General features: G+C 51.8%; 1 protein-coding gene and 1 long non-coding RNA gene across 4 annotated transcripts; one reads left to right on the forward strand and one right to left on the reverse strand.

Annotated features, from left to right (window-relative positions):
• Positions 1–337: 337 nt before the first annotated feature.
• On the reverse strand, positions 338–2,402 carry LOC129046939 (uncharacterized). Of its 2 annotated transcripts, none has more exons than XR_008508845.1 (2): positions 2,317–2,402; positions 338–670 (listed from the first exon to the last, which is right to left on the reverse strand). It is a non-coding gene; the product is annotated as an uncharacterized LOC129046939 (long non-coding RNA). The 2 variants fall into 2 exon arrangements; XR_008508846.1 differs by having other exon boundaries at positions 338–687; positions 2,317–2,399.
• UPF1 (UPF1 RNA helicase and ATPase) lies at positions 1,955–26,029 on the forward strand. Of its 2 annotated transcripts, none has more exons than XM_036399560.1 (24): positions 1,955–2,500; positions 8,317–8,459; positions 9,457–9,546; positions 9,793–9,960; positions 10,751–10,931; positions 11,374–11,535; positions 12,146–12,230; positions 12,374–12,472; positions 12,666–12,783; positions 13,585–13,744; positions 13,862–13,980; positions 14,216–14,380; positions 14,553–14,667; positions 14,828–14,971; positions 16,466–16,679; positions 17,357–17,474; positions 18,432–18,588; positions 19,647–19,789; positions 20,481–20,655; positions 21,282–21,363; positions 22,174–22,335; positions 22,425–22,642; positions 22,973–23,095; positions 23,599–26,029. In XM_036399560.1, exons 1-23 carry the CDS (start codon positions 2,276–2,278, stop codon positions 23,090–23,092), a joined length of 3,363 nt encoding a protein of 1,120 aa, XP_036255453.1. In that variant the 5' UTR covers positions 1,955–2,275; the 3' UTR covers positions 23,093–23,095; positions 23,599–26,029. The 2 variants fall into 2 exon arrangements, with proteins under 2 accessions (XP_036255453.1, XP_036255454.1); XM_036399561.1 differs by having other exon boundaries at positions 12,675–12,783.
• The last annotated feature ends 166 nt before the right edge of the window (positions 26,030–26,195 follow it).

Raw genomic sequence — 26,195 nt, forward strand, 5'->3', positions numbered from 1 at the left:
CCCAGAGCTTCCAGCGCCGCCATGGAGCAAAGTTATCCCCAAATTCCCGTGGCTGTGCTCTGGGCCGGTGCAAAGAGAGTTCCAACCCCCAGTTCAAACCAGTCTGGTTTCCCAGCTGCTTGTCCAGCTCAGGCAGGCCGTGCTGGGGGATCTGCAGCTTCAGCACCTCAGACAGCAGCACCAAAGTGTCCCCAAGGCCGCCCTGAGGGGACGCAGCCCGGAGGGACCTTTCCAGCTTGCGCCGTTATTCCTGAGCTGGGCAGGGACAGGAACCCGGCACAGCAGCGCAGCTTTGATCCCCTGCCAAGACTTTTGAGGATTCTGTCGAGCAGCCAAATGTTTGGAGTGTGTTGTGTTTATTAATAAATAAAAGTGTTTGCAGCCAGCAGCCACCTGGCTTTGTAATGTTTTTTTTTTCCCACCCCACTCTGGTTTGGTTCCACTTTCATCCTCGAATGTTATTTCACGCTTTCTCCCCGTTACTCTTTGGTCTGATCAGTTTATTCCACTCAAAAACGAGATGAATTCAGTCTCTCTGCAGAAGTGGATTCTCTGGATTTGTTTTTTTCCCCTCCTTTTGCTGCACAATATTCCCAGGACAGGGATGTTTTCCAGTCTCCATCTTTTCAGTTGCAGATGTGGAACATGTTGATTCAGGCTGGGCTTTATCCTACACCAAAAGCAAGACTATAAAATCCAAGTTATTTATAAGAGAAGATACATATTTGCATCTCAACTTGGAAGGGAAGAGGGACTGAATATCCAGCCTTTCCCAACACACAGAAGATTTCTCTTAAAAGGGATTTATTGTGTGCTGATCCAACGGAATGAGGGTAAATCCAAAGTTTTTTTGTATTTAAAGGTAGAAATGTGGTGCTCCCTTCTCTGACCTCAGAGAATCCCCAGTCGAGCAGGCCCAGAGCAGCTCAGCTTTCACTCAGGGCTACAGGTGTGACTGGAATTACAGCTGGAGCAGGAATTCCTGCAATTCTCGATCCTTAATTCCCACTTAACCCCGAACAGGGGCTCAGTTCCAAGGGAACAGGCAGAGCTAGCAGCTCAGGTGGGCACAGTGACCCCATTGTCACCACAGGGTCACCCACCTCAGCCCTTCCCCTCACGAGGGTCCAGTGCCACCACATCTCCCCTCAGAGTGACCTGTCCAGGACCTCAGCCCCTCACGAGGGTCCAGTGCCGCCACATCTCTCTCAGAGTGACCTGTCTAGGACCACATCCCCTCAGAGTGACCTGTCCACCACCTCAGCCCCTCACAAGTGTCCAGTGCCAACTCAGAGTGACCTCTCAACACCTCAGCCGCTCACAAATGCCCACTGCCACCACATCCCCCTCAGTGACCTCTCCACCACCTCAGCCTCCACAGCCCCCGCCCCTCATCTCGGTGTCCCATTGGCTTCCACAGCCGTCACTCAGAGCCAGGCACAGCCCACACAGAATCTCAAGAACCCATTGGCTGCCAGGGCCGTCACTTAGACCTAAGCCCCTCCCGCCAACGTGGGCGATGGTGGGTGGAGCGCGCACTCCCGCCCTCTCGCTCTCATTGGCTGCTACGCCTGTCACTCAGACTCAAACCCGCCCCTCCCGCGTGAGTGTGGGAGAGCACTCCCCCATGCCAGGCGGCTCTGGACACTCCCCAGCCCCCTTTTAACCCTCATCTCGATGGCCCATTGGCCGCCACACCCATCACTCAGAACCAAACCCCGTCCCCTTCCCCCCGCTTGCACTGAGCGGGCGGGCGCGCACTCCCCCCTCCCTCATCTCACCAACCCATTGGCTGTCGCACCCGTCACTCAGAGCCAAGCCCCGCCCTTCCCCATGAGGGCAGCGCGCCCCCTGGCGACCGCGCCGTGCTCCCCCCCCCCCCCCCCGTACGTGCTGCGTGTGCGTCACCCCCCCCCCGCCCCCTCCCGCGCGCGCGCGCTGCCGTCGGCGCGTCCCCCGCGCGCGCTCCGCGTCACCGCTCACGGGCCTGGCGCGCGGCGGCCGGACGGACGCTCGGACCCGGCCGGACACACGGACGCGGCCCCGCTCCTCTCCCTTCTCCCGCCCGTTGGCTCCGGGGCCGCCCGGCGGAGCGGCCCGAGCGCGGCGGCGGCGGCCGCGGGTTCGTTTTTGTGTGTGGGGGGGGCGCGCGGCCTGGTGCGCGCGGCGGATCCCGCCGCTCGCGTAGCGCGGCCGCCCGGGCTCGCTGAGGGGGAGGCCCGGGCTGGGGCGGGGGGGAGAACGAAGGCTCCCGGCCTGAGGAAACGCCGCCGCCATGAGCGTGGAGGCGTACGGCCCCAGCTCGCAGACCCTCACCTTCCTGGACACCGAGGAGGCCGAGCTGCTCGGCGCCGACACGCAGGGCTCCGAGTTCGAGTTCACCGACTTCACCCTCCCCAGCCAGACCCAGACCCCGCCCGGGCCCGGCCAGGCGGGGCCGGCCCAGGGCCAGGGGCCCCCCGGCGCGGGGCAGGGAGCTCCGGGCCCGCTGGAAGCGCAGGTGAGGGGGCCGGGGGGCGGCCCGGACCGGGGGGTCCGGAAGGGGCGGGCGGGGTTGGGCGCTCGGGCCCCGCCGGGGCGGGCGGGGAGCGGGAGCCGCGTGTGGAGGAGGCGGAATCGGAGCGGGTTGTTCGGGGAGGAAACTCGCGGCCGGCTGGCCCAGTCGCGATAGTTGTGTCGTTGCGACAGGGAGGAGGAAAACCCACCGAGCCTGGGTGTCGGTTCGGGTTCTTTCTCCTTAAAACAAACGTGGGGTTAGGGGGTGTTTGCTTATCGGAAGTTGGGCGCTGAGGAAATTCGGGTTTTTTACTTCCCCTCTCTAAAATACGCGTTAATTTCTTCTTGTTGTTACTGTGAATGTTAATTTTTTATTTCAGTTTCCACTTTCTTTGCTGCACGGTTGTTGGGCTGGTTTGTTTGGCGGTTGTGTGGCAGGGCTAGGCCTGAGACAGGTTCTGAGCTCTGCTTCCTCGTGGCTTAAAAACAGGTTTTAGTTTAGGGTTTTTTTATTATTACAGTTGATGGCTGGTACCTAAAAGAGAATGAAGTTGTGTTTATTTAGCAATTCACAGCTCGTAGGCAGGGGAGGAATTGGGATTACAGCTCCCAAGAAGTGCTGCAAATGAAGATAACAATCTCAGTGTGCCCGTAGTAAACAACGAAAACACCAAAGAACTCTCCCGTATTTTTAAAAAAGCCACACTTTTGTGCAGCTCAAAGATCATGCAATATTCAGGTTCCTCCCAGAAATCCCATTATTAACCATGAAATGCTTGTACATCACCCACGTGTCAAGGGATGAGTTTAGACAGGAGGTGAGCGCTGTAGGTGAGGTTTTATCCCCAGCCAACCATCCTGGACCTGGTTTTTGTCCTTTTACTGGCAAAAGCTGCCCCAGCTGTGTCTGTGAGGGGAGCAGGGAGCACGGCAGCTCCACAGGTGTGCAGGGCAGCACTGAGGGAGGGTTCCTCCTCTCCTGGGGTTATCCCAGCACAATGAAATCCATTTTTATGCCCGAAAGTGCTCGGTGACAGCAGGGATGTGCTCGGGTCGCTGTGTTTGTGAGTCAGAGAGCTCAGAGCTGTTATTTTCTGTTCCTTTGCACCTTTTGGATTTGGTAGAATTGATCCAGTTTGGCCCTTGAGAGATCAGGATTCTTTCCTAGCAGCAGTAAAATCTCTGTGACTATACATTGAAAGAGAATGTTAATCACATTTAATTTCAAACCTTGAATGGGTTGTGAGCACTCCAGAGCTCCCAGTAGGGAATTTGTGGCCAAGGAGAAGAAAAACCACCCCAAAATCAGCCTCATAAGCTGAAAGTCCAGACAAGAGGATTATTAATTGGCCTTTTTTTATTTGTCTAAACACGTTTGGAAAACCTTTGAAGTCAAAGTAAAAAAAAAAAAAATAATAAAAGCTCTGGAGAGCACCTTCAGGTACTGGTTTTGTCTCCTGGCTAAAAGAAAAGGATTTTATCTTGATTTTTTAAAAAATCAGGGCGGTTTTGAGTTTCTGCAAACTTTTGTGGTCATCCTGGTGCTCGTTCTGACGTTGGAAATGTCATTTTTGGGGAGGGACTCTCAGAGGTGGAGTGAAATAAAACAAAGCCCAGGATCTGCTCAGACCTGCCCCTCTCAATGGGCTCAGGGCTGATAAAATCACAAAATCTGGGTTTTTTTAAAGGTTCTGGGCAAAATTTTTGCTGCCCTCACCAGATAATTGAAGTTTGTTGTTCTTTTTGGCATCTTAATTAATGACTTCTCCAATTGATCAGGTTTTGCTTAATGAAATATTAGCCCTGTGATTATAATTAAAGCTAATTAAATAAAAAATTTTATTTGGAGCTGAGGAATATTGAGGGTGGAATCTTCTGCTCTGCTGTTTCTGGGGTCTTTTTAAAAAGATGAGTTGAGCAATGCAGGGCACCTCATGTTTTAGGAAAATTTGATGTAGTTAGTATAAAAGAATGTCCTTTCCCAATATATTTAATTAATAGTTTAATAGTGTTACAATTGGTTAATAGTCAATTGCCAAAAGTAGGAGTAGAGCCCAAACATTTTCTACAGAAAATTCTATTTCCATTGTTTCCTAGAATTAATTAAACACAAGAATCGATTTTCTGAAGTGTTTTAGGAGGAATTTAAAATCCTCAGAGCAGCTGTGGCTGCCCCTGGATCCCTGCAGTGTCCAAGGGGCACCCCGGGATCACACGGGGTACCCTGGAACCCCAAACCATCCCTGCAGTGTCCAAGGGGCTTTAGGGTCCCTTCCCACCCCAAAAGGAATCAAAGCACCCTGGGGTTCTCTGCAGTGTCCAAGGAGCACCCCGGGATCACGGGAGTGCCCCCAGATGGGCTTTAGGGTCCCTCCCCACCCCAAACCATCCCTGCAGTGTCCAAGGAGCACCCCGGGATCGCGGGGGTGCCCCCAGATGGGCTTTAGGGTCCCTTCCCACCCCGAAGCAGCCCGGGGCTCTCTGCAGTTCTCGCTCCTGCCTCCCTTTGCTCCCTTTCCCCTGCTGCTCCCTCGGTGTGGCTGAGCTCAGCTCCGGGCGCGGCTCAGCGGGGCCGGGGCAGCTCCTAGGCCGGCGCCGTGGCCTAGGCAGGCTGGGTTTAATTTGCAGGGCTAACAAAGGCTGTTTTGTCCGGGCCAGACGAGTCCTTGTTGCTCAGGTCCCATCTGGAAGCGCCGCTCCCTCCCAGGGGCGAGGCTTTCCCAACTTCCTCCTCGGGAAAGGGAAGGCGAATCCCCCTCCCTGGGGATCCCTGGGGCAGAGCCCTGGGCAATGCACAAACAGCAGCAGCAGCTGCCGCCTTTGCCAGCCGGCCCCAAAAACGTGGGGTTTGGGGATTGCCTGGGCTGGGATCCAGCTGCAGGACTGTGCTAGCACGAATCCTGCAGGAGTGCAAGGGCAGTTGCAGTTCTTGTTGCAGCTTGAATGCAGCACTTGAAAGCAGAGCTGGGTGAGGAGGAGCAGGTGTGCTCACCTGGGCTGGGCATGTCCTGTTACCCTGATCTAGGATCCCACAGTCCTGGTTGGATTTGGGATGGAAAACTTCAACCCTGGAAGTCCCAGAGGCAGGGACACCTCCGTCCCACTGTGCCAGGGTGCTCCAAACCCGTCCAGCCTGGCCTGGGGCACTGCCAGGGACTCAGGGCTGGTCACAGCTGCTCTGGGAATTCCATCCCAGCCAGGAATTCTGCCCGATATCCCACCCAAATCTCCCTTTTCCCAGTTTAAATCCATTCCCTGTCTTGGGATTCCAGTCCTTGTCCCAAATCCCTTTCCAGCTCTCCTGGAGCCCCTTTAGGCTCTGGAAGGTGTCCCTGGAGCTCCCCTCCTGCAGCCTGGCCTTGAATCCCACAGGGAGCAATCCCTGATTCCCACCATCCCGCCCAGCCCTGCCCCTCTGGCACTGGAGCCACTCCCTGTGTCCTGTCTGTCCCTCTGCAGCTCTCCCGGATCCCTCAGGGGCTGCAGTCCTGGTGAGCACCACCTTGGCACCTCCTCCGTGGGACCAGGCACTGCCAGCCTGGTTGGACGGGCCTTCAATCCCACCCCAATCCCAGGGACAGCTCCCACTGTCCCAGGCTGCTCCAAACCCCCTCCAGGCCATCTCCAGGCCATCGTGGGCCGTTCTCAGGGCTGCAGCAGCCCCAGCTCCCTGTCCCCGCTGCTTTGTGTCCCTCAGCTGTGTCCAGCCTGGTTTGTGTCCCAGGGAGCTTTGAGGCCAGCACAGAGCAGGGCAGGCCCGGCAGTTTTTGGGAGCAGTTCTGTGGCACTCGGAGCCGGAGCTGCCAAACTCGCCGTGCCAGGAGCTGCAGCCAACATTCCTTGGAGCAGAGCAGTGGCCCCCCTGCCACCAGGGCTGCCCGTGCCAGGTTTTTAATGCAGGGCTGACATCACAGGAGCCTTTGCAGCGATCACTTCCTCCTGCAGAGCTGCCAAGGGCTGGGGCTGCACCTCCCAGCTCGGCTGACATCACTGCTGCCTCCCCGAGGGCTGGGACAGCACAGCCGCTCCTGCCCTTGGCACTTCTGCCTTGAAAAATCCCAAACGGAGCCCAAACTTTGCTGCTTTCTTTTAGAAACAGGAGGACAGGTTTTTTGGGAGCACCCAAAAAGTGCATTAAAATCAACCAACCTTAAAATAACACATTGTGGGGTAGAAATGCTGGGAAGGAGTTCAGATCAACTCCAGGCTTTGGAATCCCACCTGGGCCAGATCAGGCCTTGTTTATCTGCTCTGAAATGGCTCTGTCAATTGGAAATGGAGATTTGAGGTGGATATTTGCAGAAATGGAGATTTGAGGTGGATATTTGTGTGCTGACACCTGTGCAGAGTCTGTTCCTCAGTGAGCTGATGGGATTTCTCCTCACCCCACTCACGGGCTTGTGCTGCTGCTGCTCCTTCTGTGGGGTTTGATTCCTTTTTCCATCTTCCCTTTTGCACTTTCAGTTCCTTTGGGCTGATTGTTCCTATTAAAAGGCAGAGCTTGGAGAGAACACCAATAAAAGCCAGCCCATTTATTTATTTCTTGTATTTTATTGAAATGCTCCTCATTTCATTTGCAGGGCTGGAAACGGAGCTGGTGGCTTTGAGGGCAGGCCCTGATGGCTCAGGGCAAGTGGGAAGTTGGCTTTGGACTTTAACTCTTGCAATTGGCTGTTAAATTTTTAATGTGGATCTCTCTAAATGAGGAATAAGCTGAGTTTGCTTCATTACAGCTTGAAGAGGGCAACTTTTTAATTTATTTTTGATGCCTTTTACAAAAGGTTTTGTGTTCTCAGCTTTCTGTTAGAATGAAGTTGCACCTCCCAGAGAAATTGCATGAAATCTAAGTTGTTTAAATATTGTATTCAGAGACAAAGGCCTTGAGTGATTTTTGTCCTGTTTGGCTGGTTAGAATTTATAAATAAATCTTAACTTTACAAACATTGGGGGTGTTAATTGTCCCTTTGATAGGGAAATGACCCCAGCCCTCCCTCAGATGTGTTGGGAATATTCCAGTCACTTTGGTGGCCCCTTTCCCACAGTTTCCACTCAAAATTAACATGGATTAAGATAAGTTTATCCCTGTTCAGCTTTTGGTGGCAACTTGGCTAAAGAATGCAGAGAATAAACCGAATGTTTGGGTCTTTGCCAGCTCAGTGTTGAGGTGCTAAAGCCCCTCAGGGCTGGAGAGATTGAACCAGGATACCTGGGAAGCCCGAGGGGCAGCAGCTGCAGTGGCCATGCCAAAGTCCCAGCGTGACATCCACACCTCCTGGTGCTAAAAGTGCCCAAAAATGGAGTTCCTTTGGTCAGGAGAAAGTTGCTGAGACAGCACCAAGTGTTGCAGAATTCCGTGGTTCTGGCAGTCCATGGTGGGCACAGGATTTGGTGGGGGAAATTCCTGTTCCCAGGTGGATCCCTGGAATAAATAAGGGTGAGAAAACAGCTGCTGGAATTGTTGAAATGGAATTTTGTTATGTAAGGCTGTGGAAAAATGTGACTGCAGAAAAGCAATCTCCCTGTTTTCCTGCTTATCAGTTGGAGTTCAGATAATCCTGTGAAACAGGAGGTGATGGAGCAGGTATTGATTGTGGGATTGTATGGAAAAATACAATCTGCAGGAAAGCAACCTCCTCCTGGAAACTTTATTCCAATTTATCAGTTGGAGTTGAGATAATCCTGGAAAGAGTGGAGCAGGTCCTGGTAATGGGCATCCCTGTGTAACGGGTGTGGATTCAATGCTCTTGGCAGCATTTTCTGGGGGGGTTCCAGTGCCGCCCAAGATTCTGGGGCTCATTTTGGGTGTGCACCCCAACCCAGGTGAATGGTCCTGATGGGATCCTGCAGAATGGAGCTGTGGATGAGAACGTGGCCAAGACCAGCCAGCTCCTGGCAGAGCTCAACTTCGAGGAGGACGAGGAGGACACCTACTACACCAAGGACCTGCCTGTGCACGCCTGCAGGTGGGGCTGCCAGAGGGCACCGGGCCCAGGGGACTGGGAACAGCTCCCAGAGCTGTGCTGGGGCTGCTGGGCAGATTTGGGAACAGCTCCCTGTGTGCTCCTGGAGATCCTGGGCAGGTTTGGGAACAGCTCCCTGTGTGCTCCTGGAGATCCTGGGCAGATTTGGGAACAGCTCCCTGTGTGCTCCTGGAGATCCTGAGCAGGTTTGGGAACAGCTCCCTGTGTGCTCCTGGAGATCCTGAGCAGGTTTGGGAACAGCTCCCTGTGTGCTCCTGGGGCTCCTGAGCAGGTTTGGGAACAGCTCCCTGTGTGCCCCTGGAGATCCTGGGCAGATTTGGGAACAGCTCCCTGTGTGCTCCTGGGCCGATTGGGGAACAGCTCCCTGTGTGCTCCTGGGCAGATTTGGGAACAGCTCCCTGTGTGCTCCTGAGCAGGTTTGGGAACAGCTCCCTGTGTGCTCCTGGAGATCCTGGGCCGATTTGGGAACAGCTCCCTGTGTGCCCCTGGAGATCCTGGGCAGATTTGGGAACAGCTCCCTGTGTGCTCCTGGGCCGATTGGGGAACAGCTCCCTGTGTGCTCCTGGGCAGATTTGGGAACAGCTCCCTGTGTGCTCCTGGAGATCCTGAGCAGATTTGGGAACAGCTCCCTGTGTGTTCCTGAACAGATTTGGAGCTGCCACGTCCACTTCTGGCCAGCTCAGAGCTCCCTGGGGGATAAATCCCAGGCTCAGCCACCCCAGTGATGAGAATATTAAATAGTGAGAATTTTAAATATTGAGAATTTTAAAAAATTTGTATTACAATATTAATTAAATAGTTAAATATTTATGTCTCACAGCAGGAATTTGGCTCCTGTTTGGTGCTTGTCCCAGCACTGATGTTCCCCACTTTCCACTTCCCCTTGTTTCTGTGCCCTGTAAATCCAGTTGGAGTTTGGGTTTGGATTTTCCTCTCAGCAATAACCAATCTCTTGCTGCCTTTCCCTGTGCAACTGCAGCTACTGTGGGATCCACGACCCTGCCTGTGTGGTTTACTGCAACACCAGCAAGAAATGGTTCTGCAACGGCCGTGGGAACACCTCTGGCAGGTAAGGGATGGAACCAGGAAACAAAAACGTCAACTTTGTACCCATTGCCTCTTCTTTTCACTCTCAGAGCAGCCCTGCACTGAGAGATGTTCCCTGCATGGATGGGCAGAGCCACATCCTCCCAGTGTGTGCTGTGATAAACAGATTTGTGTGTGTGTTCCTCATTGCTACCACAGGTGTTTGTAGTGTGAAGCTGCTGTCAGTCTGAGCTGTAACCTGAGCTGTGACCTGTGCTGTTCCTTGCAGCCACATTGTGAACCACCTGGTGAGAGCCAAGTGCAAGGAGGTGACCCTGCACAAGGACGGGCCCCTGGGAGAGACGGTCCTGGAGTGCTACAACTGCGGCTGCCGCAACGTCTTCCTGCTGGGCTTCATCCCAGCCAAGGCCGACTCCGTGGTGGTTCTGCTCTGCAGGTCAGGCACGCCTCTGCTGCTGTGATAAACAGCAGCCCTTGCTTGCATTTTAGCCCAAAATACATTGTATTTCCTGGTTTGCCACCCTTTTCCCTTCGGGTGGTTGCACAGAGTTCAGGGCTGCAGGTGGATAATGCAGCAAGGGGAGTTCTCTTGTGTTCTGTGGGCAAACATCTTGGTGCTGTAGAAAAGTGGTTTTTTCCTGAATTCTGCATTCCTTAATGGAAGAAAGGTGTTTTTCCCTCTGTTTTGAGCTTTGCAAGAGGCACAGTTCTGTTCAGGAAGTGACTCTGGAGCCGTGGAACAGTGACTCTCACTCAGGGTGTTTTTCTCTCAGCTCAGAGTCATTTGAGGCCACAATAAATCAGAAATTGCTCTGACAGGCTAAGTCAGAACTGAAAATTTATAATTGTGAGTGTTTTAATTGGGTGCTGTCGCTGTGTGTTTGCTGGTAGAAATTGTATTTCTGTGGAGGAAGTTCTGTTTGGGAAATAGCCTCCTTTTCTGGTCTGAGTGTGCACAGCCTTCATGGACAATAGCCACCTCCAAAGGTGTCATGTTAAATATTTTAAATCCATTTTCAGCCCTGGGAACACCCAAGCAACACTTGTCACAATACTGAAAGAAGAACTGAGAAATGAATTTTCCCAGCAGACTGGGGTTGTTTTGCTTGGATTTCCCCTGGTTTTTGAGCAGTTTCAGGCGCACACCAGCCCAGCTTTCCCCCTCCACACCAGACTGTCCCTCCCTGTTCCGATGTCTCAACTCCTGGCTGTGTTTGGTCCTGCAGGCAGCCCTGTGCCAGCCAGAGCAGCCTGAAGGACATCAACTGGGACAGCTCCCAGTGGCAGCCCCTGATCCAGGACCGCTGCTTCCTCTCGTGGCTGGTGAAGATCCCCTCGGAGCAGGAGCAGCTCCGCGCCCGCCAGATCACGGCCCAGCAGATCAACAAACTGGAGGAGCTCTGGAAGGTACAGCCTGCGCCTGGAGGGGTTGGTTCCACCAGGGCTGAGGCTGTTCTCGAGGGAGGGCTCTGGAAGGCAGAAATCACACAAGGTGTAAATCCTGCAGTGCCACACTGCTCAGAGGATTCGGGGAACTGTTGAAAGCTTCACCAAGCTGAAAACCAACTTCCCTTGCTCATATCAAGACTTCCAAATAGTTGTGCTTTAAGTGGTGCCCAGCAGAGCAGGGAATTGTTTCTCAATCAGTTCTGGGGCTTTTGACAGGTTTTTTGTGCCTCCTTTAAAATTTAAACCGGGTTTAATACAATTTGTAATGCCCTGGTGTAGCCTTAAGGGTAGTTCCACCTTGATAGCGCTCCCTGTGTCAGTAAAACACAATTTTACCAGTCCTGCTGTCAATTTTTACACTTCCCACTGTGAAACAAAACATCTCTGCTTTTATTTCCAGGAAAATCCATCTGCAACCCTTGAGGACTTGGAAAAACCTGGTGTTGATGAGGAACCCCAGCATGTCCTGCTTAGATATGAAGATGCTTATCAATACCAAAATATATTTGGTCCTCTGGTCAAGCTTGAGGCAGATTATGACAAGAAACTGAAGGAATCTCAGGTAAAACGTGTGAGATTTGCTTTTTGAGGGGCTCCTGACAGTCCTGGGGTCAAACATGGAATCACAGCACAAAGCCTTGAGTGCAATAAATAAATAAATAAATAAATAAATAAATAGATTGCTGTGGTGTAGCAGCACTGGGATATCAGCAGTGATGGTGCTGTGAGAGCAGGGAGAGGAGAATCCTCACAGTCAGGGGTTTTAAGAGCTTGAAACACTTGGGAACTTCTCACCTTTGCTGTGTTTAAGTTTTCCTTTCCAAAAAGCACCTTCTGTCCCAGAGGTGCAGCTGTTTGCTACCCTCAGAAGCTGCAGCTCCCTGGCAGGGAAATGGGAGTTCTGAGAGCTCCTGGAAACATTTCATGGGTGTTTGAGGAGGGGGAGAATTCCACAGCTGGTGAGCAGGGCTTTGTTTCTCACCATTAGCTCTCAGAGCAGAATTCACCTTCTGCAGGTGCTGTGAACTCAGCCACAGGAATGGACACAGATTTTTGTGACATTGGAACAGGCAGTTTTGTCATTTCTGCACTGTTTGAAGCACAGGACTGACTGTGGTGGTTGGCAAACAATTCTTCAGGAAAATAATAGCTGCTCTTTTTGTTACCCTCAGACCCAAGATAACATCACAGTCAGGTGGGACCTGGGCTTGAACAAGAAGAGAATTGCTTATTTCACTTTGCCAAAGACTGATTCAGGTAAGGACACCTGGGCAGTCTCTTTGTCAGGGGTTTTTTGTCCCTTTGATAAAAGCAGCCTTCAGAGCCCTCTGAGGGCTGGCCTGGGGAGGCTCTGGAAGGTTTTTGTGGCTGTTCAGAGCTTTTCCCCCCTTCCTTTGCAGACATGCGCCTCATGCAGGGAGATGAGATCTGCCTGAGGTACAAGGGAGACCTGGCCCCCCTCTGGAAAGGAATTGGGCACGTGATCAAAGTTCCTGATAGTATCCTTTACTTGGAGAGCCCTCAGCAGGGCTGGCCAGGGCTGGGGTCGGTAACAAGCCATTCATTATCTCCAAAAGTAATTTCTGCTAATTAAAAACTCGGGGTGGGAGGGGGTGGGGGTCCGCTGAAGAAAATCACCAAAATTGGGGAGAATAAAATTCAAATTTTTGCTCGAAATTACTACTTAACGAGGTTCTACAGATTATGGTGATGAGATCGCCATCGAGCTGAGGAGCAGCGTGGGAGCTCCCGTGGAGGTCACCCACAACTTCCAGGTGGATTTTGTGTGGAAATCCACTTCCTTTGACAGGTATGGAGGCAGCAGCCCCAGCCTGGCAGGCACTGCATGCACTCGCTGCACAGTTTTGTTCTTTGCCTTCGCTCAGTGGTTTTCAACCAAGAAATTTGTCTTGGTTTGGCAGCAGCCAGCAGAGATCTGAGTGTGTGGTGAGCACCTGGTGCCTGGTTCAGAAATGGAATTAATGGCACAAAATGGCCAGTTGGTCTCATTTGGAAGGGTTTGTTGCAAACACATCAAAGGGAGGAATTTACCTTATGTTTAATAATACTTGAAACAGAAGAAGAAAAACAATTTTATAGTTGAGCTTCCTGAAATCGCTTTAAACTGTTAAAATATCAAAATTTGGCTGTGGAGCCCACAGGCTTCAGCCAAGTCTGTGTTTGGTAAGACAGGAGTTGGCTTCTTATCCTATTATTAGAATTTCCTATTAGTAATATATCCTATTACTGTTATCTCCTCTGATCCTATTATTTTATTCATTGTGGCTGCAAATTTTCTTTAAATCTTGCACCTAAATTCCTGTCACAGGTTCTTGCACCTGAAATTACTGTCCCAGATTCTGTCACCAAAGCTGGTGCTCCTCTCCACGTTTTCTGGGAATACCTTGTAATGTTCATGTGGGGAAAAAACAAAATGTGCGTTCTCAGAGTGTAATTTCTGTGATTTTAATTCTGTTAATTCTGTGTTTAATTCTGTTAATAAGTGTTGGCTGTTCTCTTTCCCATTTGTGTCTGACACCTGCTGTAGGACACCTGGGGGTGCCTCACACTGATCTTTAGGAATCATTTTCCTGCTTTTCCTTCATTTCAGGATGCAGAGTGCTCTGAAGACATTTGCAGTGGACGAGACCTCGGTGTCTGGGTACATTTACCACAAACTGCTGGGCCACGAGGTGGAAGATGTCATCATCAAATGCCAGCTGCCAAAACGCTTCACAGCCCAGGGACTCCCTGATCTCAACCACTCTCAGGTAACCTCATCTCCTCTCACTGCCCAGGATGACAGAAAGGATTTAAAAATAAAGCTTAAACAACTTAAAGCCTGTGTTGGGAATGTTAAATAACAATAAATCTTATTTTTTTTTTAGGTTTATGCTGTCAAGACCGTCCTGCAGCGTCCTCTGAGCCTTATCCAGGGTCCCCCTGGCACTGGGAAGACAGTGACATCAGCCACCATCGTGTATCACCTGGCCAGGCAGGGCAACGGGTGAGAGCTGCTCTCTGAGCCTTTGTGTGAGCTGGATTCCTGCAAAGAATCCCCTTGATTTTAAAAGCAAACGTAATTTGTGTCATTGAACTGTACTGTCTGGGGGGACTTGGGCTCGTTGCACAAAATACCCTTCCCCTGCATATCGTTAGGGGATGTGTTACTACTTACATTTTATTGCAAGTCCAGTGGAAAGAAATTGCAGTTTATTGAGATTGTTGGCTGGTTTTGCCAGGCCTGTGCTGGTGTGTGCCCCCAGCAACATCGCCGTGGATCAGCTGACAGAGAAGATCCACCAGACTGGCCTCAAGGTGGTTCGCCTGTGTGCCAAGAGCCGCGAGGCCATCGACTCCCCCGTGTCCTTCCTGGCCCTGCACAACCAGATCAGGAACATGGACAGGTGAGCAGTGAGGAAAAACTTCCATTTTTGGGGTTCGTGCTGGGCACAGCTGAGGGCTGTTGTCACTGCTGTTTGCTTGATGGGTTTATTTTGTTTTAGTTACAAATTGCTTTCACTGCAATCCTACAAATGTGGTTGGGCTGTAAAGGAAAATTCCTGGGTTGTTTTTCAGCATGCCAGAGCTTCAGAAGCTGCAGCAGCTCAAGGATGAGACTGGAGAACTTTCCTCTGCTGATGAGAAGCGTTACCGGGCTCTGAAGCGCACGGCGGAGCGGGAGCTGCTCATGGTGAGGGCCTGGGGCTGATCCCCCAAATCCCTGGGGCTGTTCCCCCCAAATCCCCATGGTCACTGCCCCAAATCCCTGGGGCTGCCCCTCCCCAAATCCCTGGGGCTGCCCCCATCCCGTGCCCCCCTGCCCTGCTAATCCTGCTCCCTGGCTGTCCCAGAACGCTGATGTCATCTGCTGCACGTGTGTGGGAGCTGGGGACCCCAGGCTGGCCAAGATGCAGTTCCGCTCCATCCTCATCGACGAGAGCACGCAGGCCACCGAGCCCGAGTGCATGGTGCCCGTGGTGCTGGGGGCAAAGCAGGTAAAGCCCTGGCTTCCCCTGAAAAGGGTCTGGGAACACAGCAGGAAGCAGCACTGAGCAGCCACATTCCCAGTGCAGGCACAGCCTTCTTCCTTTTCTAGAACATAAACTTACCTGACTTCATTTGGGCTTAGCCCTGTTCATTTGGGCTCAGCCCTGTTCATTTTGGGCTCAGCCCTGTCCATTTGGGCTCAGCCCTGTCTATTTTAGGGTCAGCCCTGTCCATTTGGGCTCAGCCCTGTCCATTTGGGCTCAGCCCTGTTCATTTTAGGGTCAGCCCTGTTCATTTTGGGCTCAGCCCTGTCCATTTGAGCTCAGCCCTGTTCATTTTGGGCTCAGCCCTGTTCATTTTGGGCTCAGCCCTGTTCATTTTGGGCTCAGCCCTGTTCATTTTGGGCTCAGCCCTGTTCATTTTGGGCTCAGCCCTGTTCATTTGGGCTCAGCCCTGTTCATTTGGGCTCAGCCCTGTTCATTTTGGGCTCAGCCCTGTTCATTTTGGGCTCAGCCCTGTTCATTTGGGCTCAGCCCTGTTCATTTTGGGCTCAGCCCTGTTCATTTTGGGCTCAGCCCTGTTCATTTGGGCTCAGCCCTGTTCATTTGGGCTCAGCCCTGTTCATTTTAGGGTCAGCCCTGTTCATTTGAGCTCAGCCCTGTTCATTTTGGGCTCAGCCCTGTTCATTTTGGGCTCAGCCCTGTTCATTTTGGGCTCAGCCCTGTCCATTTGGGCTCAGCCCTGTTCATTTGGGCTCAGCCCTGTTCATTTGGGCTCAGCCCTGTTCATTTGGGCTCAGCCCTGTCCATTTGGGCTCAGCCCTGCTCGTTTCTGTTTCCATGGCCTGGAAGGTGTTGGTGCTGTTGGAACACTCTGGAGAGGTACCAAGATTTTACATTAAAATGATCACCTGAAAAGAGAGTGACACGAAAGGTTTCTGAGCCTTTGGGGAGAGCTGAAGCCTATCACAAGTTGGAATGATTAATTCCTAATATGTCAGGGAATGGTTTAAACTGACAGAGAGTGGGTTTGGGTTTTATATTTTGGGGAAATTGTTTCTGGGAGGGAGGGGCTGGGATGGAATTCCCAGAGAAGCTGTGGCTGCCTCGTCCCTGGGATTGTCCAAGGCCAGGTTGGAAAAGAGAAGTTCCAGGGAGATCTTAGGGCCCCTTGCAGGGCCTGAAGGGGCTCCAGGAGAGCTGGACAGGGACTGGGGACAAGGGATGGAGGGACAGGACACTGGGAATGGATTTAAAGTGGGAAGAGGGAGATTTGGGTGGGATATTGGGAAGGGATTCCTGGCTGGGAGGATGAAGAGGGAATGGATCCTGGGAGTGCCCAAGGCCAGGCTGGAGCCGCCTGGGGTGGTGGGAGATGCCCCGGGGCTGGGATTTAAGATCCTCCCACCCCAAATCACAGTCCTCCATTCTCTGTAGGATATTTCTGTTATCCCAAACAACCTCCAGCAGCCAACCTGAGCTCTCCCCGAACTCTCCCCACAGCTGATCCTGGTGGGAGACCACTGCCAGCTGGGCCCTGTGGTGATGTGCAAGAAGGCAGCCAAGGCCGGGCTGTCGCAGTCGCTGTTTGAGAGGCTGGTGGTGCTGGGCATCCGGCCCATCCGGCTGCAGGTGCAGTACCGCATGCACCCCGCGCTCAGCGCCTTCCCCTCCAACATCTTCTACGAGGGGTCCCTGCAGAACGGGGTCACTGCAGGTAAGGAGGGCACTGGGGCGGCACTGAGGGAGCAGCACTGGGCAGCCTCACGCCCGGGGTGGGCACCCCAATGTTCCCCTTTGCATCACATCAACCTGGCTGACGTCATTTGGGGCCAGTGCTGTTCATTTGGGGTCAGTGCTGTTCAATTGGGGTTAGTGCTGTTCAATTGGGGCCAGTGCTGTTCATTTTGGGGTCAGCCCTGTTCATTTTGGGGTCAGCCCTGTTCATTTTATGGTCAGCCCTGTTCATTTAGGGTTAGCCCTGTTCATTTGGGGTTAGTCCTATTCATTTTAGGCTCAGTCCTGTTCATTTGGGGTTAGCCCTGTTCAGTTGGGGTTAGCCCTGTTCATTTGGGCTCAGCCCTGTTCATTTGGGCTCAGCCCTGCTCGTTTCTGTTTCCATGGCCTGGAAGGTGTTGGTGCTGTTGGAACAATCTGGAGAGTGAATAAGGTTTTATATGAAAATGATCATCTGAAAAGAGAGTGGCACTAAAGGTTTCAGAGCCTTTGGGGAGAGCTGCAAATCTTGAGCAGGGATCAAAGCAGGCATTCTCTCATCTGGGTTTGGGTTTTTAATAAAAAAATTTGCATCACGCTTCATTCTGAGGCTCTTTGATATGGAAATTGCCGAGGGGTGTTGCTGATTTGTTCTGCTCCTGTTGCTGTGCTCCTCAGCTGACAGGGTGAAGAAAGGCTTTGATTTCCAGTGGCCCCAGCCTGACAAGCCCATGTTCTTCTACGTGACCCAGGGCCAGGAGGAGATCGCCAGCTCAGGCACCTCCTACCTGAACAGGTGAGCTCAGCTCTGGCACCCGAGCTGCCTCTGGGCAGGGCTGCTCACGGGTAAATCCTCACTGGGGTGTAACGAGGGCCTCCCTCAGGGCTTCAGAGCTGCTTTTGCCTGGGCTCCTCTCACAGCAAACCAGGAGGGAGCAGCTCAGAGCTGGGGTTGCTGTGTGGAGGGGTTCACCTCACTGCTGGAGAGGGAGCAGGCCATGATAGAATGCCTGATGTGGGTGAATTTGGGCCAGCAGGAATTGCTGATCAAGTCACATTTTGAATTCCAGTAACTCCTCAAGCAGAATCCTGAATCTCAGATTTACTTCAAAAGGGATGGAAATGCACTTTTTTTTTTCCTCCTATCCCTTTTTTCTGCACATTCAACCTTCTTTTTCAACAAATAAATGTAAAATCTGCTCCTCTTGGGTCATGGTTGTTCACGTGCCTGGCAGGGAAACCAGCCCAAGTTGTGAACAAAATATCAGCTGAGATATTTTTAATCTCAGCCTGTTTCCTGAGCAGCATGTGCAAGACTGGATACAGCGGAGCAGATTGTGCACAAACAACCAGCACAATCAATGCCTGGCTGATAGGGGGCACTGACATTCAAAACATTCTGTATTTAAAGCTTTAAGATAAAGCAGCTGAAGGATCTGGGGGGTGTTTGGGATGATTGTAAAAGTTCCACGTGTACATTTAACTCCAGCAAGAAATCCCATTTGGCATTGAGGTTTTGCTGTTTGTTGTGCAGTGCTGAGGAGGTGGAGGTGAAACCTGTGTGGTTCTGAGGCCTTTGGGATGTTGGTTTTGGCCCAAATTCCTCTGTGCGTGTCCAGAGTGAGGAGCTGGAGCTGAATTAATTGCAGTGCTCGAGCAAAATTGATCTTTCCATTGAAGCACCCTCACGTGGGAGCCTTTAAACCCCATTACCTTGCTAAAAACTGAGCCCTGCTGGGCTGTGCCTCTGCAGGACCGAGGCTGCCAACGTGGAGAAGATCACCACCAAGCTGCTCAAGGCGGGGGCCAAGCCTGACCAGATCGGCATCATCACCCCCTACGAGGGCCAGCGCTCCTACCTGGTGCAGTACATGCAGTTCAGCGGCTCCCTGCACACCAAGCTCTACCAGGTACGGGCTGCACCAGCCCAGAAGGCACTGCCTGGGAAATTCTCCGCGGTTTGTTACGTCTAGTCCATCTTCAGGCCCAGTCTTTGGGGTTTTTGAGTTGGTTTTGGTTAATGTGGGTCGGTTTTTGAGTTTTTGAGTTGGTTTTGGTTAATGTGGGTCGGTTTTTGAGTTTTTGAGTTGGTTTTGGTTAATGTGGGTCGGTTTTTGAGTTTTTGAGTTGGCTTTGGTTAATGTGGGTCGGTTTTTGAGTTTTTGAGTTTTTGAGTTGGTTTTGGTTAATGTGGGTCGGTTTTTGAGTTTTTGAGTTGGTTTTGGTTAAAATCAAGGAGCAGAGTTAGGAGGTACCAGTGGGAACAGGGAGAGGAGGAAGCCCTGCTGAAATCTGTGTGCAAGGAGGTTGTAACAAATCCTGTGAGACACAGAAGGGAGAGGTCCCTGTGGAAAACCTTGTGCCTTCAGCAGCCCTGCGTGCCAGGGGACGTGCAGGAAACCAAGCAAATAAGCCCTGGTGCCCACACGATTGATTTGCTTGGGAACACGTCCTGCCACCAGAGGAACTCCTCCACCAAACAGAAAAATGAGCTGCTACAAACAGGACAGTTCTGTGTTTAATATGATCTTGTTTTGCAAGACTGAGAACTTGAGCAGTGTTTTCACTGCAGGGAAACTTGGTGGAAATATTTTCCCCTGTGCCAGGAATGATGTGTCCCTCTCACTGAGGTTTCTCAGGGCTAATTTGGACGTTTCATCCTCCAACATTTTGGAACAGTCAGAACCTTTTGGCAATGTCTTCAAGCAAAGAGCTGCTTTGCACAGTTTTGGGGAAACAGCAGAACCATAAAGCTGAACATGAAAGGAATTTCTCCTGAACTGAGACTCCCTGTTCCCTTCTGGGGCAGCTGCTCAGTGCCCAGAGGAATTACCAAATCACTCCTCCCTCCAAAACCAACATTTTTCTCAGCCGATGGAGGGCTCAGTGCTGGCCCGGCCCTTTGGCAGTGCCTGCTGGTGGCAGAGCTGTTTTGCTTCCGTGCCTGAGGTGTTTTCCTGTGCTGCAGGAAGTGGAAATTGCCAGTGTGGACGCCTTCCAGGGCAGGGAGAAGGATTTCATCATCCTGTCCTGTGTGAGGGCCAACGAGCACCAGGGCATCGGCTTCCTCAACGACCCCAGGAGGCTGAACGTGGCCCTGACCAGAGCCAGGTGAGGGAAGAGGGGCATGGAGGGGTGCAGGGGCAGGACAGGGCAGCGAGGGCAGCCTTGGGCTGATACTGGGAAGGAATTGTTCCCTCTGAGCGTGCGAGGGGTTGGGCTGCGGTTCCCAGAGCAGCTGGGGCTGCTCCATCCCTGGAAGTGCCCAAGGCCAGGCTGGAGCAGCTGGGGAGGTGTCCCTGCCATGGCAGGGGTGGCACTGGGTGAGATTTAAGGTCCCTGCAACCCAAACCATTCTGTGCCATTTTTATGTGCTCATCTCAGCCCCTGCCACCATTTGGCACCAGTACATTTGGGAAGTCACCATGTCCTTCCCATTTTCAGCACAGGTCCCTTCCCTTCATCTGCTGCTTTATCACTTCCAGCAACCACTTGGTGCCCACTTGGCTTTTTGAGCTGCCTTTGATTCCAGAGAGGCTGAGGAGGAGCCCAGCACCTCAGGTGCTCCTTGCCTTCCCCACTGTCCCCGAGCCCCAGAACCAGCACTGGGGGTTTGCTGGGACACAGGGCGAGCCTGGAGGAGGAGCTGCCTGCTGCAGGCTCCTGCCAGGTGTTGAGGCACATCTGGAGTGGCTGCTGTGAGCAGCCCCAGCTGCATCAGGCTCCTCCTGCAGCCCCCCGAGAGGAGAAGCCAGGGGCTGCTCTGCTCATCGTCCTTTCCACAAATCCTCTGTGTCCACAGGTACGGGGTGATCATTGTGGGGAACCCCAAGGCCCTGTCCAAGCAGCCCCTCTGGAATCACCTCCTGAATTACTACAAGGAGCAGAAGGTGCTGGTGGAGGGGCCCCTGAACAACCTGCGCGAGAGCCTGATGCAGTTCAGCAAACCCCGCAAGCTCGTCAACACCATCAACCCTGTGAGTGACCCGGGCTCCTGACAGCAGCCAATTAGCCCCTGATGCCTTAATTAATGCTCAATGGGTGGAATGAGCCGCCCACACAGCCTCACACCCCCACGGGTTTCCATTTTTGCTGCCTTTTGGTGCAGCGTGACTGCAGGGGGAAGCGGCTGCTGCTGTCCCTGGGCTGAGCAAACTTCATCATTTCTCCTTAATTGCAGGATTTTATTGGGGGTAAATCTTGAGGTGAATGAAACGAAGGAACTGGTTTGTGGAGAAAGGGCAAACTCGCTTTTAACCCTCAAGCTGCAAATTTTATACAAATTATTACTGGGGGAGCTTGGCAGCCACCACAGGACCCCGAGTGGAGCAAGGGAATGGCCAGGGCCTCAGAATAGACTGAAAACTCATCAAATGTCTCACAGCTTGGGACAGGCTGCTGGAAAATCTTACTTCTGGTGTTCAGGATGTGGCTGAAATAATAATAAAAGGTTTTCTATGCGTTAGAATTAATTTCCACAACATTTGTGCCATCTGTGGAGTTTTATGGATTTTTACCCAAAATAGCTTCCACTGAGGTTGCAGTGCAAGGTTTTCTGGGGGAAAAGAAGGAGGATGAATGCTAATTGCCAAAATCCCTGCAGGGTGCCCGTTTCATGACCACTGCCATGTATGATGCACGCGAGGCCATCATCCCTGGCTCTGTCTACGACCGCAGCAGCCAAGGTAAAGGAAATGCCCAACGTTCGCTTTTTAGGGGTTTCTTTTTCCCCTAACCAGCCCCTGAGGGGTCACATCTTACACACCTCAAACTTTGAAACTTCTTGAAAGCTTTTAAACTTGTGCAGATGTTGAATTTGTTAAAGATTTAAACTCCAAACTACAGAAATGGAATTTAAGAACTGGAATCGATGGAATTTGAAGACTGAAAATGTTTGGGATGAGTTTAAGGGCTGAAAATGGAATGAATTTAAGGAATGAAAACGTTTGGGATAAATTTGAGGGCTGAAAATGTTTGGGATGAAATTGAGGCTGAAATATTTGGGGTGAATTGGAGACTGAAGTGTCTGGGGATGAATTTGAGGCTGAAAATGCTGTGGATGAATTTAAGGACTGAAGATGCTTAGGACGAAATTGAGGACTGAACATGTTCAGGATTTAATTTAACAACTGAAAATGCTTGGGATGAATTTGAGGGCTGAAATGTTTGAGATTTAATTTAACAACTGAAAATATTTGGGATGAATTTGAGTGCTGAAAGTCTTGAGCCTGGATTTTGCTCTCTGTAAATAGAATCCCAGCCTGACATGTGCCGAGCAGGTGCAAAATGAGGGGGAAAGGAGTGTGAGCAGCATTTCAGGGATCTCGGGTGGTGCTGTGAGAGGAGCTGTGGGATGAGCCTGTGTTGGGTGGATTTGTGCAGTCCCAGGTGTGGAATCAGCAGCGAGGCAGAGCCGCTGCTCCTGGGGCGGGGGGAGCTGGGGATGGCTCCTGCAGCAGCAGAGTCCCTGAGCCCCTGTGCTCTCCTCTCCCCAGGCCGTCCATCCAACATGTACTTCCAGACCCACGACCAGATTGGGATGATCAGTGCAGGCCCCAGCCACGTCACTGCCATGAACATTCCCATCCCCTTCAACCTCGTCATGCCCCCCATGCCCCCCCCGGGCTACTTCGGCCAGGCCAACGGCCCCGCTGCAGGTAAAGGAGCCCTGGCAGGGCTCAGAGTCCCCAGCAGAGGCCTTGGTGCCCCTCAGGTTCTCACTGCTGCCTGCCTGGGTCTTTTCCAGGCCGTGGGGCTCCCAAAGGGAAGACGGGCCGCGGCGGGCGGCAGAAGAATCGCTTTGGGATTCCTGGCACCAGCCAGTCCAACCTGCCCAACAGCCAGGCCAGCCAGGACGTGGTGTCCCAGCCCTTCTCGCAGGGCCCCCTGACCCAGGGCTACATCTCCATGAGCCAGCCCTCACAGATGAGTCAGCCTGGGCTCTCCCAGCCGGAATTATCCCAGGTGAGTGAGGATTTGGGGATAGCAGGAGCCTCTCCTGGGGTTCGTGTTGGTGATCTGTGCCTGCACCTCCTCCCTGCTGAGGGAAACGAAACTGAAACTGCTCTCAGTGACTCAGCTGCAGCGTTCACAGCCTGCACTGATGGGGCCGTGGAAGGGAAATGTTGCTTCAGCTGATACACAGCTCAAAACCCCCTTAATCTGGGGAAATTCTGCACCAAAAAGAGCAGATTTAAAAAACCCAAACGCTCTCAGCTTTTTGATGAACCTGGTTCTGCCTTGCACTTGAGCTGGACACTGATGTTGAGGCTTCCCTCACCTCTCCCCTTGCAGGACAGTTACCTTGGTGATGAGTTTAAATCCCAGATTGACGTGGCGCTGTCACAGGACTCAACTTACCAGGGGGAACGAGCTTATCAACATGGTGGAGTGACGGGACTGTCACAGTATTAGAGTGTAAGCACCCCTCTGCCCCTCCCCTGAGCCAAACTGTCCCCATTCCCTGATTTGAACTGTTCCCATCCCCTGATTTGAACTGTTCCCATCCCCTGATTTCAACTGTCCCCATCCCCTGATTTGAACTGTTCCCATCCCCTGATTTGAACTGTCCCCATCCCCTGATTTCAACTGTCCCCATCCCCTGATTTCAACTGTCCCCATCCCCTGATTTCAACTGTCCTTTACCCTGATTTAAACTGTCTCCATCCCCTGATTTAAACTGTCCCCTCCTTTAATTTATACTGTCCCCTCCTTGATTTTAACTATCCCCTCCCTTATTTAACTACCCCCTCCCCCTGGTTTAAGCTGTCCCCTCCCTGGTTTAAGCTGTCCCCTCCCTGGTTTAAGCTGTCCCCTCCCTGGTTTAAGCTGTCCCCTCCCTGGTTTAAGTGTCCCCTCCCCAGTTTAAGCCTGACTGGGTGAGCAGGACTCCCCTAACTGAGCTCTCTGTCTGCCCCCAGGTTGAGGAAGAAGAGCTAAGCTTGTGTGGAGCTTAGTTCATCAGCATTTTATTCTGGGTAATAAAAAAAATAAAATAAAATGGATACCTGTTTTCCACTGCTAAAACTGAAGCACCACTGTGTGAGAGCAACAGGAGAGAGAAAGAAACCAACCAACGGAGAGGAGAGAAAAGAGAGAGAGAGGAGCGCGCGAGAGAGGAGAGAGCCACTGCTGGAGCTCACTGAGCCATGGAGCCGGAGAGAGGAGAGAGAGCCCTGAGGAAGGAACTCACCCAGCAGAGTGCTCAGCTGAGTCCCCCCAGCTCCGGAGAAGGGCCTTAACAAAGCAGGTTTCACTTCATTCCATACTTCTCTTGGCGAGCAGGGCATTATGAACCTTTCAGAGCAGATGGGGAGAGGAAAACCCTCACCTCAGAGTTGGGCTCGTTTGGTGAGGGTACTGAAAACATTTTAGCAGGAACTGTTTACATTTTAGAAGCAGAGTATCTGAGAGAAGGGGGGGAAACAAAGAGAGACAAAGTCCCTGCCTAGGTGAGAGCCAGCCAAGCAGAAATCCAGCTCTGCTCAACTCTGAGGTGCAGGTTTTGTTGTCCAACACTGGCTCTGAAATTTGTTGTCATCGTGTCGCCCACATTCTGAACGAGGTGGTTTTAAAGAGATTCTTTCAAAAAGAGCACTGAATTTTTTAAGAAGTTTTGTCTCTGAATTCTTAGTGGTGGACCTGGGAGATTTAGATCCTTGTTCTGAGAAGCTTATATTACAAAAAAAAAAAAACCTTAAAAAAAACCAAAAAAAATGTTTCAAACAAAAATTAGAGCACCATCCTTGAGAACTTTCAGTGTGATTTCAAGTTGCAGCAATCAGCCTCTTCTTCCTACATGGGATAGGTTTAGAGTGAGAGGAGCCTGCGTGCTCGAGCAGGAGGGTTTCAAAGTGTTTTCTGTATGCTTTAATTGGCAACTGTCTGGACTCTACTCTGTGAAAAACAGCCTTTCTGTAAGATGAACTTTATGCTTGAAAGGGGACGGGTTCCTGTGCCCTTCGGCCCTGGAGGGAAGGTGCAGCCAGGCCTGCTTTGGTCCCCACAGCCCTGGGGAGGAGCAGTGGAAATTGGGGATTATTTCGGGTGGAAGGGAAGGCTCCGCACCTCTGCAGGAGCAGGATGGACAAACGGACAAAGCAGGCAGGTGGTGGAAGGTGGTGGCCTCTGAGAGACAGAGCTGGGTTTAATTTGGGAGAATGGGTCGGGCTTTGGGGCGGTGGAGGCAGGAGAGGACAGAGTGAGGAGTTGAAGGGAATTTCCAGGGGGAAGAAAGTTTGTTCAAGCTTTGCTCTGTGGAGCAGAGCTCTGAGCCCAGCTGGGAGCAGGGCTGGGAGGAGAAGCCATCCACGCTCTGAGGTGTAGCCATGTCTGGAACACTCACAGGGGAACACTTGGGAGCTCTCCATTTCTGCCAGAAGCTTTTTTAGGAGCAGCACAGAGAGAATTGATTCCTCCAGCCCCGTTCTTAGCAGATCCTGAATCAGAGGAGCCTCTACCTCCCAGCTGGGCAGCAGCAGAGATTGAGCAGAGCCTGGCTGTTCTCAGCCTGAGTTAAGCTTTACACTCAAAGGGCTCCAAGTGTTTCTAGTCCTTTTCTTGGGGGGAAACTCAAAATACCTCTCATCTGAATGTACTTAAACAAACAGCTCAGAGCCCCTTTTGTACCGGGGAGGGGGCACCCTTCCCTTCCTGTCCTTCCTGCAGATCCCTGCCCTGGATTTGCTGGACTGGCCCCAGAGCAGCCCTGGTGTGGAGCACCCCCAGCCCGGGAGGGATTCGCTCCCCCAGCCCGGGGGGAGCTGCAGAAACTGCAAAAACCACAAAAATCTCAACTCACAAACCCATTCTTTTCTCATCCAAAGCCTCCAGAGTTTAGATTCTAAAACAGTGAAAGAATGGAGACACAGGCCACCTTCCTTCCTCGTGAGATGGACTTGTTTTATTTATTAACATTGCCGAAGGGCTTTTTTAATTTTTTTTTTCCTTGGTAGGCAGCGTAGTGGCGTAGATTTTCGGGTAGGTTTAAGCTGAACCCCTCTGTGCAAAGCTTTCCATGAGTATTGTAGCCCCCAGCTCTCCCCTCGCCCTTTATTTCACTGCTGGGAATGCTTGCCTCTGCTTCGTGCTGGTTTTTTCCTTTGTAGCAGTTCAAACTCTTTTTGAGTTTTACAAATCCAGACATCAGTGCTAGCACGGTGTTAAAACTCTTTTCTTTTTTTTTTTTTAATTAATTAATTTTTTTTTTGTCTCAGTTTTGTTTTAAAACCTGTTTGTCATCAATAAAAAAAAAAAAAAAAAGAATAAACAGCTCTTGCATTCAAGGTGGCCCCTAAGTTTCAATGAGGAAACCATGCAACGTTCATTAAAGCTTTAGTCTGATTGTATAAACCTCAAGTTTATTACTTTTTTTAAACACAAGACTAGTACAAAAGTGGGGGTGTGCATAGCAGAGGGGGTGAGCGACTCGACTGGGGGAACTGGGAATACTGGGCAGGGCCCCCACTCTCTTCCAGCCCCAGGATGTGGGAGAAGCTCCCCCTGCCCTGCAGGACGC

This window comes from Molothrus ater, chromosome 26 (genome assembly GCF_012460135.2).
Source record: "Molothrus ater isolate BHLD 08-10-18 breed brown headed cowbird chromosome 26, BPBGC_Mater_1.1, whole genome shotgun sequence".
NCBI classification, from domain to species: Eukaryota; Metazoa; Chordata; class Aves; order Passeriformes; family Icteridae; genus Molothrus; species Molothrus ater.